A 27,899-nucleotide genomic window follows, 5' to 3' on the forward strand; every position below is an offset into this window, starting at 1 on the left:
AAAGAGGTGGTGGGAGGGAGAGAGAGAGGTGGTGGGGGGAGAGAGAGGTGGTGGGGGAGAGAGAGGTGGTGGGGGGAGAAAGAGGTGGTGGGAGGGAGAGAGAGAGGTGGTGGGAGGGAGAGAGAGAGGTGGTGGGAGGGGAGAGAGAGAGGTGGTGGGGGGAGAGAGAGGTGGTGGGGGGAGAGAGAGGGTGGTGGGGGAGAGAGAGGTGGTGGTGGGGGGAGAGAGAGGTGGTGGGATGGAGAGAGAGGTGGGGAGGGAGAGGGAGGGGGGGAGAGAGAGGTGGGGAGGGGGAGAGAGAGGTGGGAGAGGGGAGAGATGGGAGGGGCGGAGGGAGGGAGAGAGAGAGAGGTGGGGGAGGGAGGGAGAGAGAGAGGTGGGGGAGGGAGGGAGAGAGAGAGGTGGAGGAGAGAGGAGAGAGAGAGGGGGGGGGGAGAGAGAGAGGTGGGGGAGGGAGAGAGAGGTGGGGAGGGAGGGAGTGAGAGGTGGGGGGAGGGAGAGAGAGAGAGGTGGGGGGGAGGGAGAGAGAGAGGTGGGGGGAGGGAGAGAGAGAGAGGTGGGGGGAGGGAGGGAGAGAGAGGTGGGGGGAGAGAGAGGTGAGGGGGAGAGAGAGGTGGGGGGAGGGAGGGGAGAGGGAGGGAGAGGGTGAGGGAGAGAGAGGTGGGGGGAAGGAGGGGGAGAGAGAGGTGGGGGGAGGAGGGAGAGAGAGGTGGGGGGGAGAGGAGGGGAGAGAGAGGTGGGGGGGAGGGAGGGAGAGAGAGAGAGGTGGGGGAGGGAGGAGATGGGGAGAGAGAGAGGTGGGGGGAGGGAGGGAGAGAGAGGTGGGGGAGGGAGAGAGAGAGAGGTGGAAGGAGGGGGAGAGAGAGAGGTGGGGAGGAGGGAGAGAGAGAGAGGTGGGGGGAGGGAGGGGGAGAGAGAGGGGGGAGGAGGGGGGAGAGAGGGAGGAGGGGGGGAGAGAGAGGTGGGGAGGGAGGAGGGAGAGAGAGGTAGGGGGGAGAGAGAGAGGAGAGAGAGAGGTGGGGGGAGGGAGAGGGGAGAGAGAGAGGTGGGGGAGGGGGGAGAGAGAGAGGTGGGGGGAGGGAGGGAGAGAGAGAGAGAGGTGGGGGGGAGGGAGAGAGAGAGGTGGGGGGAGGGAGGGAGAGAGAGAGGTGGGGGGAGGGAGGGGAGAGACAGGTGGGGGAGGGAGGGGGGAAGGGCAGGGGGGAGGGAGGGAGAGATAGAGAGGTGGGGGAGGGAGGGAGAGAGAGAGGTGGGGGAGGGAGGGAGAGAGAGAGGTGGGGGGAGGGAGGAGGGAGGGGAGGGAGGGGGGGAGGGAGGGAGAGAGAGGTGGGGGAGGGAGGGAGGGAGAGAGGGAGAGAGAGAGGTGGGGGGGAGGGAGAGAGAGGTGGGGGAGGGGGAGAGAGGGGGGGAGGGAGAGGAGAGAGGGAGAGAGAGAGGTGGGGGAGGGAGAGAGGGAGAGAGAGAAGTGGGGGAGGGAGGAGAGGGAGAGAGAGAGGTGGAGTGGAGGGAGGGAGAGAGAGAGAGAGAGAGAGAGAGAGAGGTGGGGGAGGGAGGGAGGGAGGAGGGGAGAGAGAGGTGGGGAGAGAGAGGTGGGGGAGGGAGGGAGAGAGAGGTGGGGGGAGGGAGGGAGAGAGAGGTGGGGGGAGGGAGGGAGAGAGAGGTGGGGGGAGGGAGGGAGAGAGAGGTGGGGGGAGGGAGGGAGAGAGAGGTGGGGGGAGGGGGGGAGAGAGCGGTGGGGGAGAGAGAGAGGTGGGGGGGGAGGGGGAGAGAGAGAGGTGGGGGGGGAGGGGGGGAGAGAGCGGTGGGGGGGGGGAGAGAGAGGTGGGGAGAGAGGAGGGGGAGAGAGAGTGGGGGGAGGGGGAGAGAGCGGTGGAGAGAGAGGTGGGGGAGAGAGGGGGAGAGAGCGGTGGGGGAGGGGGAGAGAGCGGTGGGGGAGGGGGGAGAGAGCGGTGGGGAGGGGAGAGAGCGAGGGGGAGAGGTGGAGAGAGAGGGGGGAGGGAGGGAGAGAGAGATGGGGGGAGAGAGGTTGAGAGAGAGAGTGGGGGAGAGAGGGAGAGAGAGTGGGGGAGGGAGGGGAGAGAGAGTGTGGGGAGGGAGGGAGGGAGAGAGAGAGAGGTAGGGGGGGAGGGAGGGAGGAGAGAGAGAGAGGTGGGGGAGGGAGGGAGAGAGAGAGAGGTGGGGGGGAGGGAGAGAGAGAGAGAGAGGGGGGAGGGAGGGAGAGAGGGAGGGAGGGAGGGAGGGAGGGAGGGAGGGAGGGAGGGAGGGAGGGAGGGAGGGAGAGAGAGGTGAGGGGACAAGCTCTGGGTAAGAGTCTCCAGCAAAATGGTAGATGGATATTTGTGTTTAGAATGGCCCTTCAACTCCCAAATGGAATGGGTAGAAATGATCAATATGGTGATGGCTTCACCTTGCCCTTCAATAGACTAGTAGAAATGATCACCACATTGATTACACCTATCCAATCATTTCAGATATATGCAAGTGTCTGGGAGGTAGGGGATAGGGGTGCAATTGGGATTTGTCAAAGAAGTTAAAAAAGGCATTAAAAAAATAGTAAAATTATCCATCTGATTGACAGACTGTATGATGTACCGGTAGTTGTGCTATCAGAGGCAGTGTTGTGTTGAGGGGAGGGGTCAGTGGGATGGTTTTGTGGGGACAGCCGGGGGGTGCCTCCTGGAAAGGGACAGAGAAGAGAGACCATTACTACTGGACTAGCCTGTGCAGAGTCCCCAACCACCGAATGTTCCGGTTTTCAGGGGAAATGGAAAGAGAGCCTGTGACGTGACTGCTGCTTTTGGACGTTAACAAGGCGACACTCCATCTTAACTCCTCCTCCACATTTACTGGATTGGCTGAACAGTGCAGAAGAGAACCTCCCAACATTTCTTCTCGTCAAGCCCAGTATGTAGGGGATCTAGTTTCAGGCGTTTCTACGCCTTGCTACGTCAGGTTACTACAGGACACACCACAGTACATCATACACATGTAGTATGATGTATTTAAAGTATTAGAGTACTATACAATTCATACAATGTTTTTTTAAAATTATTAAAACAAAGTAATACACAATAGATCTCATAAAGCAAATAGTGTGCACTCAGGAGGAAAGTCCTGTTGAAAAATCAGTGAGCATTCCTGCTAGTGCTGACCAGGAAAGATCCCTGTGGAGACAAAGGAATCTTTTGGTGTGTGTGTACTGGCAGAGTGTTCCTGTAATGTGAAATAGGAGAAAAGGGCTTGTAATTTTCCTGGGATAGAGGTAGAGAAAAGGAGAGGGAGAGTTATGGAGGGAGTGAGTTAGGGAGGGGCTTGAAAGGGATGATGGGTGAGGCCCAAAAGAACAGTTGAAGAGGAAATGAGGCAGAAAGAAAAAGAGACGGTCCAAAAGCAGGGGAGGAATGAGTGGAGGGAGAGAAGTGGAGCAGAGGGGAGAGAGATATTGCATGAGGAAAAATGGAGAGCAGTAAAACAAATCCATGCCAGGAGAACTGAGGTTGAGAGAGAGAGGGTCTGTATACTGGGGTTGATGAGAAACACATTTTCCAGCTGACCCCCATCCAGTTCAAATAACCTCCCTCTTTCTCTGCAGCCCAACGTTTGGCTCTGTGCACGCGCAGAGAATTCCAACAAATAGCTAATGAATAAAGTTTTGAACATCATCATCATGGTTACCTGGGTACATTAGGGGGGGGTCTGATGAGTCCGGTGGGTGGAGACTGGGTGGTATCAGCGTGGTTGCTGATTGGTCCATGGGGTGCAGCGCGGGAGGGGACTGGTGGGGCCATGGGGGCGGGGCCTCTGGTGGAGGGAGGATGGGGGTTAGAGTTATGGTGTGTGTGTGTGTGCATGCACTCATATGTACACGCGTGCGTGTGTGTTACCTGCGGCTGGTCTCAGGGGCTCCATGCAGCCAGGAGGAGTCAACAGGAGGAGGTAGAGGAGTAGAGGAGGTGGAGGTAGAGATGTCTCCTATGATGGCCAGCGCCTCCTTCAAGGCAGAGTGAGTCCTCAGCACCTCCTCTCTCCTCTGCTCCTGCTCTGGAGACTCATCCATCAACACACACTTCTCTGCTAGAGAGTAGAGATGCACCAGGAGATCACTACCAATATACTCCTTCACCTGGGGAGGAGGAGAGAGAAAGAGAGAGAGAGAGAAAGGAGGAGAGAGAGAGGGACCGAGGCACCACACAAAACCATGGTTGTCTAAACATTTTTGTGCAGAAAAACTCAAAATATCTGTATCACAACCGTGTCATATAGGTTGTACATCAGCTGTACAACCTGAGAGTGTACTATGCTTATAGATCAGACTGCTATGATAACAATGTGGTTCTGTCCAGGTGTTATGAGATGTGATAACATTTGTTAAAGATGGTCTGGAACATCCCCAGACAGACAGACAGCCAGATATACAGCCTTACATTATTTATCATGAGGTGCATGATAGTCTTGGGCATGAGGTCTCTGATGGCTTTGTAAACGATGTTCATGTAGGAGTCCACCAGGTTCCGTATGGTCTCTACCTGACGCTCCAACTGAGGGTCCATAGAGAAACTATCACTAGAACCACTACACTCCCCATCCACCTGGTAAGAGAGAGAGAGAGAGAGAGAGAGAGGAGGGAGGGATGGAGAGAGAGAGAGAGGAGGGAGTGATGGAGAGAGAGGAGGGAGGGAAGGGGAGAGGGATGGAGAGATAGAGAGGGAGGGAAAAGAGTGGGAGAGAGAGGTGGCTGTTAGCTTTTTTGAATTGAATTGATGGACATAAAAGAGGGGGAGAAGGGAAAAGAGAGGAGTGGAGGTGAAGGTGTGAAAGAGAGGGGTAAGGTGATGAAGAGATATAGTATACTATAGATTGGAAAGAAGAGAAAGAGGGGAGATGACGGAAAGGAGGGGAAGGGGAGGGGTTAGAGAAGGGGAGGGGTTAGAGAAGAGAGAAGGGGAGGGGTTAGAGAAGAGAGAAGGGGAGGGGTGAGAGAAGGGGAGGGGGTTAGAGAAGAGAGAAGGGGAGGGGTTAGAGAAGAGAGAAGGGGAGGGGTTAGAGAAGAGAGAAGTGGAGGGGTTAGAGAAGAGAGAAGGGGAGGGGTTAGAGAAGAGAGAAGGGGAGGGGTTAGAGAAGAGAGAAGGAGGGGGTTAGAGAAGAGAGAAGGGAGGGGTTAGAGAAGGGGAGGCTTTAGAGAAGGGGAGGGGTTAGAGAAGAGAGAAGGGGAGGGGTTAGAGAAGAGAGAAGGGGAGGGGCTAGAGAAGAGAGAAGGGGAGGGGTTAGAGAAGAGAGAAGTGGAGGGGGATAGAGAAGAGAGAAGGGGAGGGGTTAGAGAAGAGAGAAGGGGAGGGGGTTAGAGAAGAGAGAAGGGGAAGGGTTAGAGAAGAGAGAAGGGGAGGGGTTAGAGAAGAGAGAAGGGGAGGGGTTAGAGAAGAGAGAAGGGGGGGGTTAGAGAAGAGAGAAGGGGAGGGGTTAGAGAAGAGAGAAGTGGAGGGGTTAGAGAAGAGAGAAGGGGAGGGGGATAGAGAAGAGAGAAGGGGAGGGGGATAGAGAAGAGAGAAGGGGAGGGGTTAGAGAAGAGAGAAGGGGAGGGGTTAGAGAAGAGAGAAGGGGAGGGGTTAGAGAAGAGAGAAGTGGAGGGGTTAGAGAAGAGAGAAGGGGAGGGGGATAGAGAAGAGAGAAGGGGAGGGGGATAGAGAAGAGAGAAGGGGAGCAGTGCTGATTAGAAACAGATAGGCCATCTCTCTGTGAGTCTACGCGCACACACACACACACTGACATCACAGCCCAGGAATGCAGCTGTGAGCTGCCAACGACAGAAGGGGAGGGGAGGGGTTGTAGAGGGGACGAGATAGGAGAGAGGAGGGGCAGGGTAGCCAGGCAGTGGACATTTAGGGCAGGTGTAGGATATTGTCAGGGTGAGAAGTTAGAGGTTAGGGGTCAGGATAACAATATTCAGTTACTTTATAGGTCATGGTTTAGGGTTAGAGGTTAGGGGTCAGGTTTAGGGGTCAGGGGTTATGAGTAGGGTACTCACAGTGACTTTCTCAGGATAGACTCCGGCCCTCAGCAGAGAAGCCTTCCAGCTGTCTAGTTCCTCCTGAGAGCTACACACCAGCTCCAGGAACCTGTAGTCCTTATACACATTCCTACAATAACATTACATACAGTCAGCTACGTCATCAACCTACATTACCCAGCTCCAGGAACCTATAGTCCTTATATACGTTCCAACAATTATAACAGATACAGTCAAACAGTCACCTTCCTCTCCAGGTTTGAAGTTGCATTCCATATGCATACACATGACTACACCATAGGTCTCACACAGGGCATGTTATCAGGGCTGGAACACACCTCTTCACACACAATGAATCACTAAACTTCTCCCCTCTCTCTCTTTCTCATCTCCCCCTTTCTACTTCTCCCCCTCCCCTCTCTCTCTCCCTCCCTCTACCCCTCGCTCAGTCAGGGAGACGCCGCTGCGTCTGACAGTGGCAGGAATCTGGAGCTGTCTAAAACCCATCTGTTAAACACACACGCACACACGCTCGCCCACACACACAAACACACATCTGTTAAACATTCTCTTTAATCACTCTGTTGTTCCTCTCCTTTTGTTTCTCCCTCTCATGTTTTCTAAGCTGCCGTTGTTGGTGGTGTGTGTGTTGGTGGTGTGTGTGTTGGTGGTGTGTGTGTTGGTGGTGTGTGTGTTGGTGGTGTGTGTATTTGTCTGTCTGTCTCCAGTCGAAGGCTGTCTGAGTGTTTTGGAGCAGTCTCACCACATACAGTATCTCATGAGATCTCAAGTGTCTGTACGCTAGGCAGGGCCTGGTCTAGGCAGGGCCTGGTCTAGGCAGGGCCTGGTCTAGGCAGGGCCTGGTCGATGCCTGGATGGTAGACCAGATGCTGCTGGAGATGGTGTTGGTCAGATGGCCAGAAGGATTAGGGTTAGGTGTTAGGAGGGCCAGTAGGGGGCTCTCTCTCCCACTCACTTACTCACTCACTCCCTCACTCCCACACTCCTACACTCACTCAATGCGTTACAATGGCTGGATTGTAACCAGTTACCAAATCCCCTCTTTTCCTCTCCTTTTTCTCGCTCAGTTCCGCTGTGTCCAGGGAGGGAGTTTTTCTCTCCTCTTGAGGAATTTTAGCATGGATCTGTTTCTCCCTTTTCCCTTTCACTCTCTCTCTCCCCCTGCCTTTAGATCAGGGACTTTCCTGAGGTTCTGATAAATGTCAGACAGGGACATACAGAGCACTGGGATCAGCACTGTGGACACAAAAGCATGCACACACAAACACACACAGAGAGAGAGAGAAGGGGGAGCAGTAGGACACACTGACACATTCCCTCTCCCTCTCCCCTCCACTCTCACCCAGCCCTCTCCCTCTCCCCTCCACTCTCACCCAGCCCTCTCCCTCTCCCCTCCACTCTCACCCAGCCCTCTTTCTCTCCCCTCCACTCTCACCCAGCCCTCTCCCTCCACTCTCACCCATCCCTCTCCCCTCTCACCCATCCCTCTCCCCTCTCACCCATCCCTCTCCCTCTCCCCTTCCTCTCACCACCCCTCCCCTCTCACCCATCCCTCTCCCTCTCCCCTCTCACCCATCCCTCTCCCTCTCCCCTCTCACCTCTCACCCAGCCCTCTCACCCAGCCCTCTCCCTCTCCCCTCCACTCCACTCTCACCCAGCCCTCTCCCACTCCCCTCCACTCCACTCTCACCCAGCCCTCTCCCACTCCCCTCCACTCTCACCCAGCCCTCTCCCACTCCCTCCACTCTCACCCAGCCCTCTCCCTCTCCCTCCACTCTCACCCAGCCCTCTCCCTCTCCCCTCCACTCTCACCCAGCCCTCTCCCTCTCCCCTCCACTCCACTCTCACCCAGCCCTCTTTCTCTCCCCTCCACTCTCACCCAGCCCTCTTTCTATTTTCTTTCCCTCCTTCTTGTTGCGATCTGTGAAATAGTTTCCTAACAAGAACAGCCTCATATCTGGTCCAGAACTATGGCATTGATTAGCTGCTTAATGAGCCTGCCCTTGGTATGCTATGGTCCACACAAACACACCCTGCCCTGCCAGGTCCCACCCAGCGTAGCCCAGTAACCCACTGCTTCTCTCAGTCAGTGAGGAAGTCACAAAGTCAGGGTGTCTCCTTGTCTCCTGAACCTCACCCTCCATCTCTTTCAGATATGTCTGTCATACACTTGTCTCATATAACACCACTATAACAACACACACACACCTCTGTTCGGTGTTGAAGATGGCGTAGGCATGTTTACTGGACATGAAACTCTTCTCCACGTCTCTCAACTTCAGGTTGTCCAACGGTAACATGTACTTTTTCTCTTTCTCCTGGGCAGGGATGGAGGGAGAGAGACAGGGAGGGATGGATGGAGGGAGGGAGGGAGAGAGAGGGATGGTGATGGAGGGATGGAGGATAGAAGAAGGGTTCATTCATGGATAGGTCTACTGTTCTGGTCAAAGCAGAAACAGCATGCAGAGAAAATATGCTCTATTATAAACTGGGTGGTTCGAGCCTTGAATGCTGATTGGCTGACAGCCGTGGTATATCTATATCAGACTGTATACCACGGGTATGACAAAACATTTATTTTTACTGCTGTAATTACGTTGGTAACCAGTTTATAAAGCAATAAGGCACCTCGGAGGTTTGTAATATATGGCCAATATACCATGGCTAAGTGCTGTGTCCAGGCACTCTGCGTTGTGTCGTACTTAAGAACAGCCCTTAGCCGTGGTATATTGGCCATATACCACACCCCCTCGGGCATTATTGCTTAAGCATAGCATGGAGGGAGGAGTCTTATTGGTTTGTTAACATTCTTCTCTATGGTGGAAACAGCAGAGAAACAGAGCTAGCTAGGATAAATAAAGGGACTGGACTGCTCTCCATTACAGGGATGTGTTTGTGTGTGTGTGTGTGTGTGTGTGTGTGTGTGTTTGGGAGGGGAGGCATGAGTCTACACTCTGTCATCATTAGAAATTATGAACAAAAGAAAACAGTTGGAGAAATGAAGCAAAACAGAGAGAATGACTGAAAATATGGGAATAGTGGAAAATAATGGAGGGAGTGAGATAAAAAAAGAGAGAGTAAAACAGGCAAAGAAAAGTGAGTGAGAGAGGAAGAGGATAGAGAGAAAAAGATAGGGAGGGAAAGAAGCCGTCCTACATGTGAAAGTCATTACTCAAAGTGAAGCTCTAAAACACAACATTTCTCCATCCCCCTCTCTTCTCCTCCACCCTTCTCCCCTCTCTCTTCTCCACCTTTCTCCTCCATCCTGCTCCCCTCACTCTTCTCCTCTCCTCCACTCTCCTCCCCCTCTCTCCCTTCCAGAGGGGCTATTCTCAGGAAACCGCTACAGTACGAAGTGGAGAGAGGATGAGAGGAAGGATGGTAGGAGAGATGGAGAGAAGGCGGAAGATGGAGAAAGAGGGATGAACATATGGCCTATTGGGGACTTTATATGAGCAGGAAAGGTAAAGAAGCCAAAAATATATATAGAATGAACGGTGCAAGTCTGTCTCACACACGCTAGTGTGTGTGTTGTGTGTGTGTGTGTGTGTGTGTGTGTGTGTGTGTGTGTGTGTTGGTCTCTCCTGAACCCTGTGACTCTTCCTTCATTCCACTCTCTTTTTTTCCAGAGGGGCCCACTTCCTGTTAGAGAGGCAGAAAAAAAATACAGAAAGAGGCTGGCGCTCCGACAGACGACAGACATCTGGTACCGCTTGAGAGAGAGAGCGCAAGAGAGAGAGTGAGAAGGGGAGAGAAACTGCAGACCACTCCAAAGTTGATTCCCAAGGGTCCCAACAACCCATATATGGCGCCTCAGTCCCTCCCTTCTTCCATCCCTTTCTTCGTTATGCCTTCCCTAAGTGCACTGGCAGATCCCCAGTGCTGAGAGTGAATGTGCCACGTCGAGGCTGGATACTCGTTCACTCGGATGCAGCCACTCAGATCCCCGGCACACACACACACCGGACCGGGCCGGGCCGCGACCAGAACAGGACCAAGACCCATAGAAGAGGACAGCCAGTGTGTGTGCGCGCACATGCGTGCGACCCTTCACCCTTCACTCAGGACGAGAAAGGAGGAGACATTGAGAATCCTTTAGCCAGTTTGTCAACTAAAACTTTGGTGAAAAACAAGATAAAAGAAAGGAATGAGAGAAGAAGAAAGATAAAACAGAGAGAGAGGAGACATGAAGAATCTTCCTACTCCTCCGACTCCTTCAACACTTCGGAGAGACGAAAAAGCAAAGAGAAAGGAAAAGAGAGAAAGAAATAGAAGGAGAGAAGAGGGAGAGAGAAGGAGAGGAGAGAGTGAGTCCTGTTCCGTCGTCCCAGTGTTCAGACTACCTGTTCAGGGTCTTACTGGTGTACAGTAGTCCGCACATTGGTTAGACTGGGCAAGGAATGGCTTCCACCACTCTCTCTCAAACACACACACACACACGAGCATACACACACACACACACACACACACACACACACACACACACACACACACACACACACGCACATTCAGATGGATGAATTGGTCTTTGCTGGTTTGCCTTTTGCTGTCTGCTACTACGTTGTTGTTCTGTGCCTAGAGGCCTGCTATATTTGTAAGTGGTCGGTATGATAGTATATTGTGTGTGTGTGTCAGGCTGCTCATGGTGGATCATACATCAAAGCTGCTCTATCTGAAACTGGTTCTCTCTGCAGACTCACTGTGTGATATAGCAAACAGGCTGGACACACAGACACACTACTGTGCTGTGGTAAAAGGCTGCGGGTGAGTCTGTAGATTAGAATGTTTGGGTGCTGTATGGGAATGTGTGTGTATAGTGTAGTGTGAGTGTATGGGTGTTGTACGGAACGTGTCTATAGTGTATAGGGTGTGTGTATGGGTGTGTGTGTATAGAGTATAGGGTGTGTGTATGGGGTGTGTGTGTATAGAGTATAGGGTGAGTATGGGCGCAGGTCGTCTGTTTTTCCTCAGGCTGCACGTGGGGCCTCAGGCAGGGAGAGAGGGAAGGAGGAATGTATGTCTGTTCAGTGTTATATAGCGATTATACACTGTTTAGTGTGTGGACATTAGTGTGTATACATTGTTTAGATTAAACGTATGGAGGGTATGTATACATAAGAGAGTGTGAGCAGCATATATGGGAGGGAGTTTGTGTTTGTGTGTGAGTGGGTACAGTATGTGTTTATGTAAGGAAAATAATTAACGGTGACCATACTGTGGTGAGACATGATTGAATGAGCTGAATAAAAAGTAAGAGATCACAAGAGAGAGTGAGAGAGAAAGAAAGAGAAAGGGTGTCTGAAGCCTGGTGGTTTGGCTAGGTGATCTGTATTTGTGGAAAAGGGGAGATGAGGAGGAGGAGATGAAGTTGTGAGTGGGAGTCTGAGGGGGAGAAGGGGGACATGGAAGGGGGGGGGGACAGAGAAGGAGGGGGAGGGTTGAAATGTAGAAGTGGCCATGTGGGATTTCTCTAGCTAGATGTTGGAAGCTAAGCGGGTGTTTGGACTAAACCTTGAGTTCTCCAGCCAGGAATGTGTACAGGCCCAGAGAGACTACCAACCAGAGAGACTGAGGGAGAGAGTGAGAGAAGGAAAGGGAAAAGGAGAGAGACCCAGCAAGAGGGGGAATAGGAGGGAGAGAGCGGGAAAAGGAGAGGGAAAGAGAAGGACAGAGGGAGGGAATCAGAGAAGGAGGGCCAGAGAAAGAAAGAAAAAGAGAGAGGGAAAAGGGAGGGAGAGAACTTTGTGGCGGTGGAAATAGAGGAGACTTTGCGAGAGACAAGCTTGGCCTGGGTCTGACTCGAGGAGTGTGTCTGAGGCCTACAGTGGTGTTGGGGCAGCATGGTGATATAGCTGTGATAGTAAGGATCATTTATTACAGTAGACATCCCCCTCACTGAGACAAACACACATAGGCGCATGGAGAGAACACAGGGCTCCAACTGAACTAACAGTAGTCAACCCAGTTTCCCTTTGGATAAGAAATAGTTATGATTACTATTTCACCATAGATTATTACCCCTTTCGTAGCATACCTATAACTACACTGAAGTACAATATGTGTAGTAAAGTCTAATATTGTAATCTGTAATATTGTGAAATAGAAGGCAGAGCAGAGCAGAGGGGTTTTGTTAACCTGGCAATAGAACCTCCTGTACCAGCCAGGCTACTTGTAGTTCTCCTATCAGTAGTGTTGTCATAGACACTGCTGTTAGAACAGATTACGTTAGTGAGATAATTGTTGCTATTAGACCCCTGTGAGAGGAACATAATGAGTAACAATAAATGAATGATTAAGGAGGTGTGTGTGTGTGTTGGTTTGGCTTGGGGCAGCTCCAGCTGTGTCAGAGTGAACTGCTCCAAATGCCTCAACTCCCAGAGGAGGAATAGGGGGAGCAGGGGGAAGAGTGGACGGAGAGAGGGAGGAATAGAGCGGAAGGGATGTATGGTGGGGAATATGGGGGCTTAGTTGAAGTAGTATTGGGCCAGCTCTGTACTTACATGTGTGCATTTGAGTTACCTAAGTTACAGGCCAGCCCATCCCAAAACACACTGACACACACACACACCGACAAACACACAGTCTGCGGACATCATGAGCGAGCAGTGCTGAGCTAGGCTGAGAGAGTGTTGTGGTGTGTCTGCCTGTCTACACTTGCTGTGCAGACCTTCCTATCCTGTACAGCAGGCACAGACAGGCAGACAGATGGCAGCCCCGCTGACCAACCACATCGCAACTACAGCTTGACGGACAACTCCCACAGCTAATCCCAGCCAGTACACCCCAGACTTCCTGCTTGATGATGATGATGACTCTGACCCTAGCTGCCCATGTCTTTCCTACATTCCCTGTATTACACTCTCCCTTCCCCTACTGCAGAAGACAGTAGTATTTGGAGCTCTTTTGTAGCTAACAGAAATGTGTGTGTAATAAAAGGTGTAATAAAGGTGTGTGTGTTGGTCTGAGGTACTCAGGTGTGTATTTTGTCCAACCTCTACTATAGGGCTGGGAATTGCCAGGGACCTCACAATAAAGATATTATCACAATACTTAGGTGCCGATATGGTATTGCGATTCTCACGATTCTATATGTATTGCAATTCGATACTGTGATTTTATTGCGATTCGATGTTCCAAACATATTGCTCACCATACAGTGCCTTCGGAAATTATTCCTACCCCTTGACTTATTCCACATTGTTGTGTTACAGCCTGAATTCTAAATGGATTAAATATATGTTTTTTTTCTCACCCATCTACACACAATACCCCATAATGACAAAGTGAAAACATGTTTTTAGAATTTTGGGCACATTTTTTGAAAATGAAATACAGAAATATCTAATTTATATAAGTATTCAACCCCCTGAGTCAATACATGTTAGAATCGCCTTATGTAGCGATTACAGCTGTGAGTCTTTCTGGGTAGGTCTCTATGAGCTTTTCACACCTGGATTGTACAATATTTGCACATTATTATTAAAAAGATTATTCAAGCTCTGTCAAGTTGGTTGTTGATCATGGCTAGACAGCCATTTTCAAGTCTTGCCATAGATTTTCAAGCTGATTTAAGTCAAAACTGTAACAAGGCCACTCAGGAACATTCAATGTTGTCTTAGTGAACAACTCCAGTGTATATTTGGCCCTGTACTTTAGGTTATTGTCCTTCTGAAAGGTGAATTTGTCTCCCAGTGTCTGGTGGAAAGCTGAAACTGGTTTTCCTCTAGGATTTTGCCTGTGCTTAGCTCTATTCCGTTTTTAAAAAATGTAATCCGATAACAAGCATACCCATAACATGATGCAGCCACCACCATGCTTGAAAATATGAAGAGTAGTACTCAGTGATGCGTTGTGTTGGATTTTCCCCCAACATAACGCTTTGTATTCAGGACATATAGTTAATTTCTTTGCCACATCTTTTGCAGTTTTACTTTAGTGCCTAATTGCAAACAGGATGCATGTTTTGGAATATTTTTATTCTGTACAGGCTTCCTTCTTTTCACTCTGTCATTTAGGTTAGTATTGTGGAATAACTACAATGTCGTTGATCCATCCACAGTTTTTCCTATCATAGCCATTAAACTCCAACTGTTTTAAAGTCACCATTGGCCTCATGGTGAAATCCCTTTGCGGTTTCGTTCCTCTCCGGCAACTGAGTTAGGAAGGACGCTTGTATCTTTGTAGTGACTGGGTGTACTGATACACCATCCAAAGTGTAATTAATAACTTCACCCTGCTCAAAGGGATATTCAACGTCTGCTTTTTTTTTTACCCATCTACCAATAGGTGCCCTTCTTTGCGAGACATTGGAAAACCTCCCTGGTCTTTGTGGTTGAATCTGTGTTTGAAATTCACTGCTCGACTGAGGGACCTTACAGATAATTGTATGTGTGGGGTACAGAGATTAGGTAAATCATGTTAAACACTAGTATTGCACACAGAGTGAGTCCATGCAACTTATTATCTGACTTGTTAAGCAAATTCTTACTCCTGAACTTATTTAGGCTTGCAATAACAAAAGGGTTGAATACTTATTGACATTTCAGCTTTTCATTTTAAAATAATGTGTACACATTTCTAAAAACATAATTCCACTTTGACATTATGGGGAATTGTGTGTATATCAGTGACACAAAGTCTCAATTTAATCAATTTTAAAGTCAGGCTGTAACACAATAAAATGTGGAAAAAGTCAAGGGGTGTGAATACTTTCTGAAGGCACTGTATGTCTGCTGCAGAGGGACAAGAGAGAGCCATGAGAAAACTAGTTTTGATCAGTCATAGAAATTAGTGCAGGAAAGAAAACGGTCTCCCTATTTAAAAAGAAGATGAAAAACAACCTATGAAGGAAAAATACTGGAGTTTCTTGGTGCAAGTACAGCCAACTAGCGCAAAAATAATATTGCGATATTGTCAAAACAATACGATATATCGTCAAAAATTATATCCTGATATGTAACTGTATCGATCTTTTCCCCCATCACTACTCTACTAGTAAGCCTCAATAGTAAAGCTGCAGTAGTCTCATCATCAGACCAGATCAGTGACTCTGTGCTCACCTCGTCATCCTTGAACCAGGACAGGCTCTCAGCGGTCAGGATGAACCAGTACTCCTTGGCACCGCCCTTGATGATACTGATGTTGTTGATGGTCAGCCAGCCCTTACGGATTACCTATGGAGAGATCTGAGGTCAGGGGTGATGTCAGGGGAGGGACTGAGAGGAGGTTAAGGTGGGAGGGATTAAAGGGATAGTTCACTCAGATTACAAAGTTACCTCATCTCATGGATACAAAAGATAGTAGGCTATGAAGCCCTTATGTCAGTTAGCTAAGATCTGGGTTTGTACTGTATGTCTACTTAGCTACAGCCTAGCATTAGAATTGTTCAGGTAGATGATTCATGTTAGAATGCTGTAAATAGAAGAGTCAATATGTAGTCTGGGTGAACTATCACTGTAGAGCTCTGCTCAGGAGACTGGCTCTGAGCTGAGGGGTTTAGAGATAGAGAGGCAGGTGCTGTGGAGCTTAGCTTGAAAAAGAGTGAGATGGTGTGATGATGTATCTTACATATGGGTCACAGTGTGGGAGAGAGCAGATATACTGCATGCTACATGCATAGACAGAGATCCATATACATGCACATAGATTGAGAGAGGCACTGTAATGCATGCACAGAGATATCAGCTGTTGAGACAAAGAGGATCAGTTAGAAAAGTGAAATACCCCCTCACCCAGTCATTAAATCACTAGTGGTAATTTCTGCCAAGTCCTTTACCACATTTCTCTGACCAATACAAAGCGACACACAAAGAGCATGATGGGAATAAACATTAGAAATGATAAAGACATGGAAGGTACGGTATGGTAAAATAGTACCAAGAAATAGTGCCAGAGAAAAACAACTGTTGTAGAACTGTGGGAGAGAGAAACTGTGAGGAGGACAGGAAGGAAGAAAAGAGCTGATGGCTAAAAACGGACAGATTTGGGCAGAGGATGAAAGAGAGGAGGAAGTGAGAGAAAGGGGGATGAGGCAGGGACACACATATGCACACACACACACACCTCCATTAGTCCCTAGTGTTTGTGTTTAGTGAGTGACCAGACAGCTGCGCTTGGATCTGAGATCCGAGCCAAGTTTACAACTCAGCGCCATTTTGTGCTGCATACAAAACAACACACACACACACACACACACACACACACACACACACACACACACAGAGAGAGAGAGAAGCAGGAAGAGGGAGTAGGGCCAGAGTGCAGTCTGTGGAAAGACGGTGGAAAAGAGAGCAGTGGAGCTGTGGGTTAAAGAGGTTGGTGAACAGGAGACAACCAGTGAGAGGTACAAACAGTGTCCCAGTAGGGGGCAGCCGTGAGTCAGCAGTGAGGGTTTAGCCTTACAAAGACTGGACTACTCATACTATTAGACTGGAGACTGGTTGCACACCCTGGAACAGGAGAGAGGAGAGAACAGGGATGTTAGGATGGAGCAGACACTGTGTGCCCAGGCAGGTTCACCTGCTCCTCCTACATACAGTAAACCTCCACATCAGCTGCTATTCCAGTCCAGTTGCACATTTGTTAACTTCTCATAACACACGTATTAGCATCAGAGAATAAAACCTAAGACATTCATCACCTGAGATAAAGTAACTGAGCTATGTGAAACTCACCTGGTTTCCTGCAATGCTCTTCTTATTGGTCTGATCACTCCTCTGCTGCGCACTGGGACACACACACACACACAGTCAGTCACTCTCCCATCTGACAATTTTTCTCCATTTAATCATCATGTCCAACCCACATATGATGATGACCGGAAAACATAGACAGTGAGAACTAACCTGGGAGAACTAACCAGGGACAACTAACCAGGGACAACTCACTTAGCGAAGCCAATGAAGTCCTCATGGTTAGTGTTGATGTAGGCCGACTGTACATCGATTAGCAGCAGGACCTGTACAGAGAACACACACACACAGTCACTATATTTTAAGGTTGGTGTATGTGTGTTTGTGTGTGTGTGTGTGTGTGCTTATGTGTGTGTGTGTGTATGTGTGAGACCTGGTCTTTAGCTCGACTCTCTCTGTCCCGGATGTGTGTGGTCACGATTCTCTCCGTCTCCTCTCGCAGTCTTGGAAAGGAACCCAACTAGAGACAATAAATATTTTTTATTTTTTTATTTAACCTTTATTTAACCAGGTAAGCCAGTTGAGAACAAGTTCTCATTTACAACTGCGACCTGGCAAATAACAAGAGATATGATGATGGAGTTACTGTCAAACACACACACAGCAGTGGTGGTTACCTTGGTGGTGCATTGGCGTACAGTGTTGATCAGCTCCTGGATGACCATGTCCACACATTTAATGCCGGGACCCTTCAGCTTCATTATCTGTCTCTTCACTATCGCCTCAAACGCCTGGTCTGGAGTAAACAAACCAGTCCTAGATACAGAGAGAGAGACAGAGAGACAGAGAGACAGACAGACAGACAGACAGACAGACAGACACAGAGAGAGAGCAAAATAGGAGTGGTGACAGGCCAGATAGATAGACAGAGACCCATGAGCCCAACTAAGCATGTATCCTCTCTGACACACACACACACCTGATGCCATGGATGTTCTTGATGGCATAGCTGATCTCCCGCCGCAGCTCCCTCTCATCAAATTCCATCTGAAGATACAAACACGCACACACCCAAAGTAAGAGGTGACACACACTGAGCGAAAGCTGGTGAGACACACACATACAGACCCCCAGGCTGACCTTGACCAGTTCGAAGGGGAAGCGTTCGTGGAAGATGCGGTTGATCTTGGCTCCTCCTGACAGTTCTATAGTGTCCACCTGGTCTCCTGAGCCCTCAATACGCTTCTCAAAGTCTGCTGCAAACTTCTGCATCAGCCTGCACACACATCAAGAGAGCGTTGTGTATTATGTTAGCTGTGTGTGTGTGTGTGTGTGTGTGTGTGTGTGTGTGTCTGTACTAACAGTAGCAGGGCCTTGGTCTTGCGTGCAGGGTCGTCAGGTCTGTAGTGTTTGTACTCCTCAGCCTCTTTATCCAGCGCTAGGAGCTGGCTCTGGAGACGACCGCGGAACACTGGCAGACAGTCTCGGATGTGGTTGGTCAGTTGCTGTAGAGAGAGTTACATACACACACAATAAAGAAAAAGCTGATTTGAACAGTTATCTGGTCAAAACGTATCAGTGTGTGTTCGTGTGTACCTGGTTCAGGACTCTCTGTAGGTAGGGGGTGCCCATGATGTCAGCCATGTGTCTGTATGCAGGGTGAGACAGGAAGAACTTCCTCTCGGCAGCCAGAGCTGACTTAATGTCCTTCCTCCCATCAATGTCCTTCTGACTACGATTCACCACCCCGATATAACCTGGAGAGGAGAGGCGAGTAGAGAGTAAGCAGTGTCTCCATGCATTACACATCACTACAGGGTTCAGAAGGCCATCTGATTTCAGCAGGCCAGCAGAGGTTTCAGGCAGCTCAACTCTAATCTCTCTACTGTAACAGCAGCACTAACAGTAGGCTCCATGTCCAATGTATTACCTCTGAAGCATCAAGCATGACCCTGCACCTGGCACAGCTTTACCCAGCCAGCCAGCCAGCCTAGACCCTGACCCCCTTCCACACACACACACACACTCACTTACTCACTCACTCCCAGGGCAGGCTAGCACTGATTGTAATACTGTAACTCAACCCATGAGCTCAGCTCAGCATGGCAGGAGGACATCAAGCCTCCATTTCAACACTTACCTCAGCCTGGTCACTGGTGATGTTATGGGAACATTATGGGGATGTTATGGAAACATCATGGGGATATTATGGGAACAGTATGGGGACATTATTGGGACGTTATGGGGATGTTATGGTAATAAAACCCCATGTACCTCTGCGTAGTGGCAGTAACCTGTTCTCCAGTATGTGCCGGGCATCCGTTCCCTCATCCATCAAATCCAACTTAGTGATCACCCCTATGGTCCGCTGGCCTGGTTGAAAACAATGAAGTCAAATAGTACCCATTTTAAATTCACTTCCAATGTACTGGTTATCTGGACCATAGGAATAAGAATGAAGAAAGAATCTTATTTCTATGATTTGGGCCATGTGAAAAGGTGCTGGGGGAGACGTTCTGTCCTGCTGGTCTCACCCTGAGGGTCGACGTCCTTGGCCAGTTTGAGAGCGTCAGAGTTGGCAAGGTCCATGTTAGCTGGAGTCACAGCCAAGACCAGACAATTGTCTTTACAGATAAACTGCATGATCATGTCCCTCACCTGGGGAACAAATACAATACAACTTTATTTATGAAGGAAGGAGAGAAGGGTGGGAGAAATGGTCTTATAATATCAGTTAAATTGTACTGATGTGTCTGACCTGGTACTCTATATCAGCAGGCTGGTCTCCTACAGGCACTTTGGTAATGCCAGGCAGATCCACCAGGGTTAGGTTCAACACTGAGGACAGACAGACATATTTATGCATTGAAGCATCCGGTTCAGGTTGAGATGTAGGGTGTGTTACCATGTGGGGAGTGTGTAAGAGTAGTACACTATGGTGTGTGTGTGTGTGTACCGTGAGGGGAATAAACTCGTAGGTTGATGGGGACAGGAGAGACACCCTTATTGGTTCCAGTGAGTCTCACTGTCTCTGCTTCGATCTCCTGGCGAACCTCCTGAAAGTCTGAAAACATCTTCCCCTTACAGTGGAGGAACTCTGCATACTCTACAGAGAGAGAGGAGGGGGGCGGGAGAGAGAGAGAGAGAGATGCAGGGGGTCAATGCCCATTTCCCACAGACATCAAATAAAAATAGAAATACATTATACCAGTGGTCTTCGGACACATACGTCAGGCGTCAGATATCTAGTCTAGTTTGTATATATGACATCATTGCTGTTCCCCATATCTGGGGGGGAACAGAGCAGTACTGTGTCTCCTATAGTTGTGTACAATTAGCAGCATTCCATAATTGTCCCTGCAGACAGACAGACTCTGCCCCCTGGTGGGGAGTCATATCTACACACAGTGACAGCAGTTTAATGCGATGTAGCCTACAGTTATAGACTTATTTGTCAAGAGTGTGTGTGGGTGTGTGTGTGTGTGTTACCTGTGCTGGCAGAGATGAGCTGGAGGACCAGGGGTCTGCGGGTGACGATGCCAGAACCCCGGGGGAGGAAGTCCCTTAGAGGAGAGGAAGAGAAAGGAAGAGGGGATGAACGGAAGAGTCAGTAAGAGGAGAGAAGAAAAGGGAATAGAGGAATAGAAGAGTTAGGAGATAAAAGACTGACCCCTCAGGCATCTGTCTCACTGCCAAACAACAGATACACAGTGTGTCTGTGTGTTAGCTCTGTAGAGGAAGCACCACTCTCAGAGGCACAATGCCAGGGCAGTCAGAGGCTCAGAGCCAATGCACACTTGGCCAAGTCGAGCTAGCACATTTTATCCGAGTCTGAAATACTAGACCAGCTCTCTCAACCTCGCCATCTTTACTACTGCTGCAACACTTATTTGTGGAGGGCTTACATACCGGTATAGGTTTTTCCTATGCAGGCAGGGATATGTTCATTTACAGGGGGGGAAAAAAGTATTTAGTCAGCCACCAATTGTGCAAGTTCTCCCACTTAAAAAGATGAGAGAGGCCTGTAATTTTCATCATAGGTACACGTCAACTATGACAGACAAAATGAGAAATAAAATTCCAGAAAATCACATAGTAGGATTTTTAATGAATTTATTTGCAAATTATGGTGGAAAATAAGTATTTGGTCAATAGCAAAAGTTTCTCAATACTTTGTTATATACCCTTTGTTGGCAATGACACAGGTCAAACGTTTTCTGTAAGTCTTCACAAGGTTTTCACACACTGTTGCTGGTATTTTGGCCCATTCCTCCATGCAGATCTCCTCTAGAGCAGTGATGTTTTGGGGCTGTCGCTGGGCAACACAGACTTTCAACTCCCCTCCAAAGATTTTCTATGGGGTTGAGATCTGGAGACTGGCTAGGCCACTCCAGGACCTTGAAATGCTTCTTACGAAGCCACTCCTTCGTTGCCCGGGCGGTGTGTTTGGGAACATTGTCATGCTGAAAGACCCAGCCACGTTTCATCTTCAATGCCCTTGCTGATGGAAGGAGGTTTTCACTCAAAATCTCACGATACATGGCCCCATTCATTCTTTCCTTTACACGGATCAGTCGTCCTGGTCCCTTTGCAGAAAAACAGCCCCAAAGCATGATGTTTCCACCCCCATGCTTCACAGTAGGTATGGTGCAACTCAGCATTCTTTGTCCTCCAAACACGACAAGATGAGTTTTTACCAAAAAAGTTATATTTTGGTTTCATCTGACCATATGACATTCTCCCAATCCTCTTCTGGATCATCCAAATGCACTCTAGCAAACTTCAGACGGGCCTGGACATGTACTGGCTTAAGCAGGGGGACACGTCTGGCACTGCAGAATTTGAGTCCCTGGCGGCGTAGTGTGTTACTGATGGTAGGCTTTGTTACTTTGGTCCCAGCTCTCTGCAGGTCATTCACTAGGTCCCCCCCGTGTGGTTCTGGGATTTTTGCTCACCGTTCTTGTGATCATTTTGACCCCATGGGGTGAGAACTTGCGTGGAGCCCCAGATCGAGGGAGATTATCAGTGGTCTTGTATGTCTTCCATTTCCTAATAATTGCTCCCACAGTTGATTTCTTCAAACCAAGCTGCTTACCTATTGCAGATTCAGTCTTCCCAGCCTGGTGCAGGTCTACAATTTTGTTTCTGGTGTCCTTTGACAGCTCTTTGGTCTTGGCCATAGTGGAGTTTGGAGTGTGACTGTTTGAGGTTGTGGACAGGTGTCTTTTATACTGATAACAAGTTCAAACAGGTGCCATTAATACAGGTAATGAGTGGAGGACAGAGGAGCCTCTTAAAGAAGAAGTTACAGGTCTGTGAGAGCCAGAAATCTTGCTTGTTTGTAGGTGACCAAATACTTATTTTCCACCATCATTTGCAAATAAATTCATAAAAAATCCTACAATGTGATTTTCTGGATTTTTTTTCCTCAATTTGTCTGTCATAGTTGACGTGTACCTATGATGAAAATTACAGGCCTCTCTCATCTTTTTAAGTGGGAGAACTTGCACAATTGGTGGCTGACTAAATACTTTTTTTCCCCACTGTATGTGTGATGACTATGACACAGCTAATGGAGGTTTGTTTTACTTTTAAAAGACAAGAGAAAGATGATATCAAACACAACACTGGAACCTGAAACATGTCTAGCCCTGCTGAGCTAAGTATACAATAGCTCTACATCTCAATGTCAAAACAAGCCCCCACTCAGGCTACAGTATCAAGTACAAAGCAATAATGGGTGGAAAACAGTGACGTATTTCTAGTCTTTCATTCCAACTTCAGAGTGCCACCTTTTTCCTGTTGTCCCGTTTTGTATTTATTTTACAGCATCCTACCATTTATAATTCAGCTGTGACAACACAACATGCCTGGAGAGAGGAAGGACTGACACTCAGGGTGGGAGATACAGCTGGATTCAGCCCTTAGAGATGAAGTCAGTGAGTCAGAGATGGAAAGACTGATAAAGGGGACACATTCTGCCAAGGGGAAGCTGCAGTGTTGTTGTGCTGTTAGCCTGTTACTGTGGGTGTGTGTCTGTGTGCAGTATGGCAGCAGAGAGAGTTCTCACCAGGTCAACAGCTCTCCAACACTCCTCCAGTGTCAGTTTATAGGAAATGAAGTTGAGGCTGCATCATGCCTGTCTGAAAGAGGTCCTGCTTATATGGCTGTCAGTCAGTAAGGAGGAGACATCAAGCATCAGCACACAGAGAGGAGAGAAGGGACACAATGCCCTCTTCAGCTCAGCTCTGTTAGCTTAATGACTGACTGACTGACTGACTGTCGGACTGAAAACTTTCTGACTGACTGCACACATGCTCCAAGGCAGGCTCTGTTCCCTGACCTCTCTCTGACTCCAGCCCTTCAGCACAGACCCAGTCCTCAGCAGGGCCCCTGCTAGATAAGCCACCAAGTGCTGGTCACTGTTACACAGCTATCACTCTCACACAGCCATCATCACTACTGTCACACAACCATTTCAAGCATCCAGTACCCACTTCACTCTCACATGCCAACAGTGGCGGTTGGTGCTGTTTAAGATTAGGGAGGACACTTACATTTTTTATGAGCATGGCCTTCTATTACAGCATAATGGATGACTGTCATTCATATTCCCATTCACCCAGTTCAATATAACATCATGATACTCAAATTTTCCCTATACTCATCATGAGGTTGTTACAACCTAGCCTACGAATGAAAGTTTATAACGTAGGTGCACAGGTCGAGAGACAAATTGGAGTAATCAAGGTGACAGACAGTGACACATTGAATACTGCCTTGCACACTCTTGCCTGCATCTAGCTGACCTAGGTTGTAATCATTAGTTCAAACAGTTGCAAACAAGAGTTTCGATTGGACAAATTCAGGTTTATCCCCGTTTCGTTCTGTTTGCTTCTGTTTAAGATACATTTTTCAACAGAATCGGCAGAATGAATACACAGTTCACTTTCATAGCAGCCACATACAAACAGCATCATCAATTTGTTCATTCTATAATTATTTCTCGCATCTACACACTCTCCTCCTCTCACCTTTTCCCTTCGCTTGTGAACGTCGGTGCACAACACATCAGCTGTCTGTGACCAGGCTAAAAAACCTTTTCATACCATAACCACTACACACAGCCTACATCGTTGTCACCGTATTTGCATAACTACTAGAACTAACACATTAGTAAACTCGCTACAATCATGCAGTACAGTGTACAGCAAACAGAGTATGTGAGCGGAGTGGAGCTGGAGCGGAGCGTGCCAAATTTGACTGGAGCGCGGAGCGAGATTCCAGAAGGCTGGAGTGTCGGCCTTCTCGCCCGCTCCAATTTCGCTCCAGTAGCGCTCACTTCACGAGCTCAGGGCATGCCCGGTCCAGCATGCATTTGTAGTCTACTTGTGTGCTGCTATAGCCCCTTGCTTTAGCTACTGTCATGGAGTTCACTAAATATTTTCATAAAGAAACTGATAAAACACACAGATGCTAAATCAAGGTGACTTACAAAGATGAGGACCAAGAGCAAGAGAGGGAGTGCGGTGATGTACTCTCCACAACAAAAAATAATTGTGGAATCTGAAAATACACTTATCCCAAAAACATGATTGAGTACTTATTTTGTGCAAATGCTAAAAGGTGGGTAGATAACTAAGTGTGTCAAGTATTTATAAACAAAAAATATATATTTTTAAAGTTCATTTTTGTTCTAATATCTATACAATAGGCCATAATTGATTTTGGCCCCAATAGTCCTGGCATATTACCACGTTCAAGGAGCTTTCCATTTTGATTGGGTTATTTTACCTAAAAACCTTTAGGCCTACCTATCTATAATTAAAAACAACTCTGCATCTCTGCCCAGCCTGGCAAGAGTGGCCTAAAGGGTGTTTAGCATCCCCAGTGGCTTTGCAAGTGTGGAGAGGATATCCTCCGCTGCTGGCCTGCTCTCCTGGCACCATCGCATGAGCCTGAAGCCACAGACCGGCCAAACTAGTGTTTCTAAAAATTAATTCTAAAATTGAATTCAAAAGGCACTAATAAGTCATTTTAGTTTAATTTGTATTTAATTCTAAGTTAGTCACAGCCGTGACGACCCTCCCACTCTGTCTGCCGAATTATTTCTCTCTGCTTGTTTTCCTTAATAGGATGTCAGTGGGCGGAGCTGGGAGGGTCGTCAGCGAAATGGGACACACCTGGGCTCGGGTGTGTCCTGGGGATAAATTCATCCAGGGTTGAGCCTGGCTCCCATGGTAAAGCTGACTTCAGTCAAGAGTGTCACTACTGTCAGGGTTCAGGTCATTGGAAAAACGAATGTCCTGTTCTCAGGGCTAAGGGTAAATTCTTCTGTTCCCTGCCGTCCTCTTTTTTTTCTTTCCTCTTAAAAGGTTGCTGAGATCTGGGGAGGACGAGGTTGGCAGGGGCAGTGGGGTAGGGTTAACCAGGGCAGTATTTCGTTTGTGTTTATGTATATATATTTGTGAATTATTTACAATTTGTTTTTTGGTAGGTGTGGTGTTCCGGGGTCCTCGGTAGTCCCCAGACCCTCCCACTCTGTCTGCCGAATTCGCATGACCCTGAAGCCACAGACTGGCCAAACTGGTGTTTCAATTCAAAAGGCACTAATATGTCATTTTTCGTTTAATTTGTATTTAATTCTAAGTAAGTCACAGCCGTGACGACCCTCCCAGTCCGTCTGCCGAATTCTTGTTTTCCTTAATTGGATGACGGTGGGCGGAGCTGGGAGGGTCGTCAGCGAAATGGGACACACCTTGGCTCGAGTGTGTCCTGGGGATAAATACACCTTTCCCCCATACCTCGAGGAGACTCTCCCCATGCAGACCCAATGTTTTTGGGTGTGGCATTTTGGGGCTTCTTTGTGTTCATTTGTTTTGGCACCTCTCACCATCCCTCATTATCACCATCTATGCACACATCCACTCACTTACACTACTGACTATACACACCATTGTCACTTGGATATAGTTTACTTTATTTAATAAATATGTTTGTTATTTCTATCTCTGCGTTGTCTCCCTCTTTGTTACAGGCTACAAGCCAGTTTGTAACACAGCCTATATGCGCAATCTATAGACTATTAATGATTTAATACAACAAAATGTTGTTTAAATGGTGAGTGCTTTGTCCCAACCAGCCTAGTGTCGCACTCGCAAATGCTTCACAATGTATTTCTTTGAAGGCTATAGCCTTGAAATAATTGAAATAATATAGCCTAAATAATTCATTTTCATTCCTTCTTAGGGTCCTTGTCTGGCTCCTGACCTATTTAGAGTGTTTATTTTGAATGTGTGCTTCTTACATTCACATTTTCATGTTTATTCAAATCCATATGGTTTGGTTTCAATACTTCAAAACCAAATGGTAGGTCCAGGTAGTCACAAATATGTTGGTGTTGGTTAAATTGTGATTTTAATGAATGGAACGAATTTGTAGCGGCAGTTTTTTTTCCTGTGAGCGCGGAGTGGTTTTTAGCGGAGTGGTTGGAAAGGACATGGAGCGTGCGCCACTCCATGAGCAATGAGCGGGATTTCCAACTGCTAAACTCCGCTCACATGCTCTGACAGCAAGCAGTTTAGCAGATACACTGGTGGTGCTACCCCAGAGACTGCTGTTGAGGCTACTGTAGACCTTCATTGCAAAACAGTGTGTTTTAATCAGTTATTTTGTGACGTGAATATATTTAGTATAGTTTTATCTAAAAAGGATAACTTTAAATCTTTCACTATTTACATTTTTATGAAATTCACTGAATAGGATGGTCCTTCCCTTCCTCCTCTGAGGAGCCCACACTGCATGCCAACCATACTGAGGGAAAAGGAGATCATCTCATTGTCTCCACTCTCCTTCATCTGCTCTGATCTGAAAACACTTGTTACACATCATGCCTATTGTCACATAACTTAACTAATTTGTAACTATCCAGAACGATCAGCTGCTTCACAAACACAGCTACCCTTGGCAGAGGGTTTAGTAAACAACCCATGCTAGCGCTCACTGAATAGGAGAGGCTGTCTGTCTGCTGTGTGCATTCATTTGGAGAGGTCAACTGTTGGGAACCATGAATCTCTGCCAAACTCAAAACCCAACACAGCCAGCATCTGAATAACCCATTATTGAATAACATCATGAATGGTTTCCTGCACCTTAATGGTTCTGGTGCATTAGCTGATGTGTTATTGTTGATGATCACTAGCTAGGTCTGACTACCATACCTGCCCACAAAGTTCTCCAAGACCGAGCTCTTGCCTGCGCTCTGGCCACCTACGACAGCTATCTGCGGCAGGTCTAGGTTGCAGCTCTGGCCAATGGTGCTGAAGGCATCCTGGAGCCTATTCACCAAGGGGATCAGATCCTCCATCCCCCGGTTGCCCATGGCGACAGTTCCCGTCCGACTGTCAACCACCTGAATTTGTACAGACAACACCATCCGGACCGAACTTTCTGGATCGGTTAGCCTGGGAAGAATGACATATAATTGACCACAATCAAATTTACACAGTAATACATGAAGGCATTCAAAAATAATTAATGTTATTTGGGATATTTTGATAGCTGAGCTGACAACAAACAGTGAGCTAGCTACTGCTGTAGCTAACGCAGGGCTAACAACAACTTCAAGTGAGTGCTGGCCCTGGTTGATGTTTATTGAATCGGCATGCCACTAAAACAAATAGAAAGTTTGTATATGTATCACTTATTTCAATTTTTTAGCTAGCGGCTATCTAGATACCTGGTAGTCGGTCTAAAAATTCGTTGTCTCTCTTGTCTTGCTGGTAATGTTAGCACTGGTACTGTCAAGTCCGACTTGGCACCGCCGTGGTCCAGACTCCCTGCGCGAGCAAGCCTGACCCAAACGCAAGTTGCACCCTGTGTTTTATATTTATTTCCTGTTGGAAAAGGCGATCCCAAAAAGTCAAAGAGAGAATCGTGAAGGTAACATTTCCTCCGGTGGACTTTGGGTCTGATTTGACTCGGTTAAGCCAGTGAAACAACTCGATTACAGTTTGATCAATTTGACAGCTAACGGGTTTCACTGTCTGCGCATGCGTACAAATCTGTGCAGGAGTTGCCAGACAGTCTGCACGCCCATTCATAGCTATGAGCAGATGAGATGGCCAGTTATAATATTTGTTTTGTTTGACAGACAGGTAATATTCCCCGCCTCCAGCCCAGGGCTATTTAAATCACACCCTCCTCGCAATGACTGCCGTCTTGGCCCTGTAGTTTGGAGCCAT

General features: G+C 48.1%; 1 protein-coding gene across 2 annotated transcripts; it reads right to left on the bottom strand.

Annotated features, from left to right (window-relative positions):
* Nucleotides 1-2,264: 2,264 nt before the first annotated feature.
* LOC121533339 (dynamin-2) lies at nucleotides 2,265-27,700 on the bottom strand. Of its 2 annotated transcripts, XM_041839178.2 has the most exons (23): nucleotides 27,395-27,700; nucleotides 26,877-27,119; nucleotides 20,146-20,219; nucleotides 19,613-19,762; nucleotides 19,415-19,494; nucleotides 19,191-19,314; nucleotides 18,931-19,029; nucleotides 18,253-18,413; nucleotides 18,019-18,161; nucleotides 17,797-17,932; nucleotides 17,636-17,703; nucleotides 17,334-17,472; nucleotides 17,090-17,176; nucleotides 16,912-16,982; nucleotides 16,699-16,750; nucleotides 16,447-16,473; nucleotides 15,085-15,198; nucleotides 8,234-8,343; nucleotides 6,023-6,134; nucleotides 4,425-4,589; nucleotides 3,885-4,123; nucleotides 3,676-3,801; nucleotides 2,265-2,676 (listed from the first exon to the last, which is right to left on the bottom strand). In XM_041839178.2, the coding sequence occupies exons 2-23, from the start codon at nucleotides 27,089-27,091 to the stop codon at nucleotides 2,637-2,639; spliced, it is 2,532 nt and encodes an 843-aa protein (XP_041695112.1). In that variant the 5' UTR covers nucleotides 27,092-27,119; nucleotides 27,395-27,700; the 3' UTR covers nucleotides 2,265-2,636. The 2 variants fall into 2 exon arrangements, with proteins under 2 accessions (XP_041695112.1, XP_041695113.1); XM_041839179.2 differs by lacking the exon at nucleotides 16,447-16,473.
* Between the last annotated feature and the right edge of the window lie 199 nt (nucleotides 27,701-27,899).

This window comes from Coregonus clupeaformis, chromosome 20, assembly GCF_020615455.1.
Source record: "Coregonus clupeaformis isolate EN_2021a chromosome 20, ASM2061545v1, whole genome shotgun sequence".
NCBI lineage: Eukaryota > Metazoa > Chordata > Actinopteri > Salmoniformes > Salmonidae > Coregonus > Coregonus clupeaformis.